Source organism: Cibotium barometz, chromosome 5 (assembly GCF_041138505.1).
Source record: "Cibotium barometz isolate CiBa-2024 chromosome 5, ASM4113850v1, whole genome shotgun sequence".
Taxonomy (NCBI): domain Eukaryota; kingdom Viridiplantae; phylum Streptophyta; class Polypodiopsida; order Cyatheales; family Cibotiaceae; genus Cibotium; species Cibotium barometz.
The window spans coordinates 47,992,251-47,997,730 of NC_141050.1; the positions used below are offsets into that span (position 1 = coordinate 47,992,251).

General features: G+C 41.7%; 1 protein-coding gene across 1 annotated transcript; it reads right to left on the minus strand.

Moving 5' to 3' along the window:
• Positions 1-1,954: 1,954 nt before the first annotated feature.
• Positions 1,955-4,471, minus strand: LOC147638571 (peroxidase P7-like). The gene is made up of 4 exons (XM_086798792.1): positions 4,181-4,471; positions 3,130-3,324; positions 2,520-2,685; positions 1,955-2,421 (listed from the first exon to the last, which is right to left on the minus strand). Exons 1-4 carry the CDS (start codon positions 4,469-4,471, stop codon positions 2,009-2,011), a joined length of 1,065 nt encoding a protein of 354 aa, XP_086654918.1. The 3' UTR covers positions 1,955-2,008.
• Between the last annotated feature and the right edge of the window lie 1,009 nt (positions 4,472-5,480).

Consider the following 5,480-nt stretch of genomic DNA (forward strand, 5'->3'; position numbering starts at 1 on the left):
GAGATGCATGTGATTGCTTGTTTATGGTTTGCAGGTCGAATGAGGAGGAAAAGTGCAATGCCTATGCAGCCACCTATTCTTCTGTGCCAGAACTGTGGAGGTCAATAGTATGCCCAAAGGAAGAGTCAGCTGAGTGGCACAAGCTTGCATGCTTACTGCAAACATGTAAGAACTATTCGAAACCTTTTTTTATCCTTGTGAGCTTGATGTAGCAAATCAAGAACTGGTAAAGTGGAAGACTTATGACTATGTCATAGAGGACATAGGAAAAGGTCAAATAAGGAAACGCATAAAACAAGTCTACAAAGAGACACCTGCAAACGACATTATCCCACTTTTTTTGCAGCATTTAAATGTGTTCATCCCCCATAACTTTTGAAGTTACTAGCAGAATTCTCAATTCAAAGAATGCTTTAATAATTTGCTAGATGATGTGGTGATGTCTGTTGTTGACTTTGTCGAGAATTATACCTTCAAGGTGCAGAACGAGATCCAGTTCATGCATTGGTATAGTGACCAGTGTACAATATTGGTACAAATTTACTATTGAAATGAGGATGGAAATTTAAAGAAGTAATCCATCTTTTATATTTCAGATGATAAACAACATGACACATTGCTCGTTCAACATTGTTTTAAGCTTCATTATCAACGTCTTCTGTCTTAAGGACTGAAGTTTACAAGGCACTGGGTTTGGTCGGATGGAGCACCATCTGAATTTAAGGTAGCACACTCATTTTACTTTACGAAGGCTACTCGTGGCTTCTCCACCGACATCAGCTCCCACACTCATATCTGTCATGTTGTACATCATCAAAGCCCGATTTGATCGGGCTGATTGGTAACTCATGCATCTCATATCATCCATATTTGTAAACAATATAGCATTCATGCACCATGCATATTCTCTCACAAAGCCACTGTTAGGCTTTAGACCAAGGAAGTGTTGAAGTATGCATGCATCTATGTGCATGCACTTATGTACTACATGCATATATACACTTCATGCGCATACACTCAACTGCCTGACCAACACCTCTGCAACATAACAATACTATAACTACCACAACCCTCTATTCAACTAGAGGTAGACCTTTGTAAATACGTATATCAATGCAACACATATCGTTTTTTATGTTCTTGGCTTTAACACTAGCTTTAACGCCTCTTTTTCTTGTCTCTTTGTGTGCCATCTCTAGCTATGGAGCCCATTGCTTCACTCTAACCAGTGCCTAGCCCCTTTAAATTTGCTATTTCTACCACTTGGTTCTACCCTATGCTCACATAACTCAATTTGTGGTGTAATTTTTCACGTGAAATTCAAAAATCTCGGTTGGAATTTGACCTTGCCTTTAATTTTAAGGAATGAAATTTGCACATTTTTTTTCGAAGGTACAGGAAATTTTAGAAACACACACACCCAGGATTTAGTTCTGGGTGTGTGTGTTTCTAAAATTTCCTGTACCTTCGAAAAAAAATATGCAAATTTTAACCCTTAAAATTAAAAACAACATTGAATTTCAACCAGGAAAATTACACTAGTGACCACGTTAAAAACAATATTGAAATAGCGATGAAAGCTTTCAGAGCCGTCACTTTATTACACTAACTAGCTACCATACGCATTGGAAACAAATGTCACTTAATGCCGCACGGAACTACCAAAGCGTATTCGATAATGCTTCATTACTGCTCAGACATGGGAGCCATCGTTGGACATTCTGTTGCATCACAAGCAAGCGGTAAAGCATTTAAAGAGGCGTATAACAGTCACTGGAGATCAAAACCCTAAAAGCTTCTGCTGTATCACGTCACTGATTCATTCGCACAAACTAAATGATTCTTGCGATAAGTTTTGAACAGGTGGTCATGTGTAGATGACTAGCGAGAGGGATCCATTAGAGTTACAAATGGAATGATCTTCAAGTCTTAGAGAAGATTTTCAACTGGTGCTTTGCTGCTACTCACTATTGCAGCAGACAAATTATCGCAAAACAGGCTACAGTGATCAGTTCTGAACAGAGCAGTTGTTCCGGATCTCTCCCTCGTCCCGGGAAAGCACAGCAAGGTTGCTGAGCTTGATCATACCCTTCTTGAAGTCTTCAAAGAATTGTTGCTGGTTCTGGGCATAGGATTTAACCAGCGCACTTGTGGTGGGATCATCCATGAGAGCCTGGTCGGTGGCTAACACCCCCTTCCCAAGGAGCAGATTCTTGTAGTAGCTATTGTCAAAAACATCAGCGCTAGCGGGGTCCAAAGGAATATGGGAGCTGCTACTGTCTAGTGTCGCATTTTGGCATGCTTCGGTAAGATTGAAGAACAGACTGATGTTTAGACGAGCGTCGGGCAGTCCGGAAGCCCAAAGAGCAGTGAGTCGCTTGTTGAACGTGGAGCAATTGGCGACGCCAATCGTATGGGAGCCTGCACGACAGAAGCTCTATATCGTGTCAGTAGTTACGGCCCATGCTTAAGTGCAGACTACAGACATCCGAGCGTAATTCATGCAGGCAGATCATCACCCAGGAGGCTGACAAGATCTGTCTCGTTGAGGCCTCTTTTGAGAAAGGATTTGATCATGCTGGATATGTTCAAGGTAGGACTGGGAAGTTCGTCTCTGGCTGTCTGTGCTGACGAGTTTCGAGTATCCCTTCTGCCTTTGGGTAAACTGTAGTAAGGTCCGCCCGCCTGCATCAAGACAAATCGCTTAGAAACGCCCCTCTGGAAGGTTTAAATATGCGAGCACAGATTAATAATCAACAAGCCGGCCTTCTGTATTATGGCATATCAACAAGCCGGCCAACAAGTAACAAGTACAACGTCTATATTGAGAAATGAATAATCACAAATCACCAAATCTGAGTGTGTAACTAAACAGGATTATTCAACACGCTTAATACAAACGTGTCGCGCTGGAAGAGGTTCAATCTAGGACTTTCATCACATATTTATCAGTGTCTCCTGTTGAAATCAAATCCGAAACACGCACAGGCATCAAAAATGTTGCAAAGTGTCGTCCGGCTCTCTCGCTCTCTTGCAGGATTATAAGTGAAATAAGTGCACTGCAGCAAAACATTGAAAGGCGTCTACTAATTACTAACCCAAATACAGTCATCTCTAATCTAATTTTACCTGGACCACAGCGTCTCTTGCCGCCAAGACGACGATGTCTGCGCAGGAGACAGTGTTGGGACAGACAGACTCAATGCTAGCTTTAATGTCCTGGATCAGCTCAAAGCCTCTCAGTGAATTCTTGTTTGGGGGAGCATCCCGCTCGGATGGATTCCCGTTCCAGTCGGAAATCAGAAGCACGGAAGCATCGCAGCCCTGCAACAGCCAATTTAAATACCACAGATAGATTTTGTTTTAAAAAGAGAACCCTAACAAGCATCTCCGTTACTTTTGTTTGGCTTGTACGCATGAAACCTTTTCTTGCTTTGAACTTTTAATTAACATCAACATTGCTGAGCGTAATTTTGTTTGGCTTGTACGCAGTAAATTACCTTAATGCTTTTAGCTTTTAAATAACATTTACACTGCTGAGACAGAAAGAAGGAATATGTTATAATTGAATAGCGATATCTTTAAGAGAAGAACAGTTCGCCGTACGTTAGTGTCTATAAAATCCACCACCATAGGTTTGAGATTTGCAGCAGATGCGAAGGCAGATTGTGCTTTGTCAAAAGCCCGAGCCCGCAGTGCGCATGCGCAAACCGAGACTAGAGTAAACAAATTACGAGAAGCCTTATTACAGAGGAGTTCTTGTATTCAGCTGCAAATAGAACATGCTTAAAAGAACAGCTAGCCTAGATAAACTTTATTGTTAATTTGCGCCAGAGATATGCAGCAAAAGCGAAATTGTGGTGCTACAAGTAACGATACTTTTTGAAAACTGGCGATTTTTGCAAACAACAGTTTGTATGCACAAAAAATGTGAAGAAGGAGCGCGGAAAATAGGCGAAAGTTAGAACTACATGAGACGATGAGACGAACTTGAAGGAGAAAGGCGAAATTGGCCGATTAATCCTAAATCGCATGGGTTTGAGGTTTAAGCTGCACATCGCCGTTGCAATCAACCATATTACTTTTCTAATACAGCGGGATGTCTTTAACAGTGCTTTGTTTTCATTATAATAAAAGCGACGAATTAAAAGAGGCGAAAACGGATTTAGATTAACCTAACCTGAACAAAACAGTCATGGAAAGCCATCCGCAGGAGGCCGGCCGCGAGAGAGCGGTTCTGTGAGAGACTGGACACCACCACTTGATTGATTAACGGTTCGACAAGGGGACAAGACAGTAGATAGAAGTCGTCCCGCAGGCCTTCTGGTGCAGAGATTGTTACGGTGAATGAAAGCTGGGGGCATATGCCGGACCAAAAGGAAGCTAGAATGGATAGCAGAAGTATAACCCCAGCACTTGTGAACACATAGCTACGCGAGAAGCCAGCTAAATTGGCCTTGGAAGGAAACATCCTACTAAAATGGATTAAACAGGTTGTCTCTGCCGAAACGAAAACAGATTAGCCTATTAGCCTTAGCCTATTACAGCTTAATGAAAGATAAGCATTACTAGGTTATAATTAAATGCATATTCTTTCTACTATGGAATACTGAAAAAGAAACAAATCGAAGAGAAATTATCTTGTTAGCGGGGCTGCCAGTTACCAGTTAATCGATCAGATTTGCGCAGCAGCCTGCTTAAGCGAGAACGTTAATCAATTAAGATGCGTGCGTGCTCGGAATTCAGCTTGGTGCAAGCTGCATGATTCTGAAAAATTAATTTCTCTTAGGCATATTGTAATTAGGAGCTACTCGAGCGCGATAAATCTTTCTACGATTGACTAAATTCATAGATCTCTTCCCTTTGTGTGAGAAACAACTTATTACCTGCTGGAATCGATCAGATTTGTATGCAGCTACCTTCGACCAGAAAAAAAAGGATATGGCATCAGTCTCGATGACGATCAGATATTCCGAGTGCTAAAATGGAAGTGCAGAGTCAAAAATGAGAAAACCTGCGGGAGAGACAATAATCAATCAACAGTTAATCTATTCTGCGAGAAAGATCAGGGAGCAATCCAGGCACAAATGACAAGTTTCTCCTACTTCTGTTGTTGCTGTGTAAAAGTCTGCTGGAGCTTGAGCAATATTCTTGGTGAAATTTGGAGGAGTCGTAAGTAGAGCAAAGCTCGACGTTTCAGCTGCATAAACGAAAACAGGCCAGGTGAGGAAGCAGTCGAACCAGAAATTTGGATTCTGATGCTATTCGATTGACGTTGGTAGTACTGGAAACAACCTGCAGAAATGTCGAGATTTATCGTAGGCTCTCCAACTATATATATAATTCCCAAATGAGCACTCTAGAATGTCCCCTTGCAGAGGAGACATGGGACCTGAGATACACGCATACTCTGCCATTGTTGAGAAGGATTTCAAGGTCACTCGTATTGTTGGAAGGTAACTCAGGTTCCAGCCCAAGTT

What these genes read in the sequence shown, in the direction of transcription:
- LOC147638571 (XM_086798792.1), bottom strand. Translation starts at nt 4,471, where the DNA reads ATGTTTCCTTCCAAGGCCAATTTAGCTGGCTTCTCGCGTAGCTATGTG. An exon ending in TCCATGACTGTTTTGTTCAG is followed by an intron (nt 3,325 to 4,180) that starts GTTAGGTTAATC and finishes TGGCTGTTGCAG; the next exon opens with GGCTGCGATGCTTCCGTGCT. An exon ending in CAAGAGACGCTGTGGTCCAG is followed by an intron (nt 2,686 to 3,129) that starts GTAAAATTAGAT and finishes GTCTTGATGCAG; the next exon opens with GCGGGCGGACCTTACTACAG.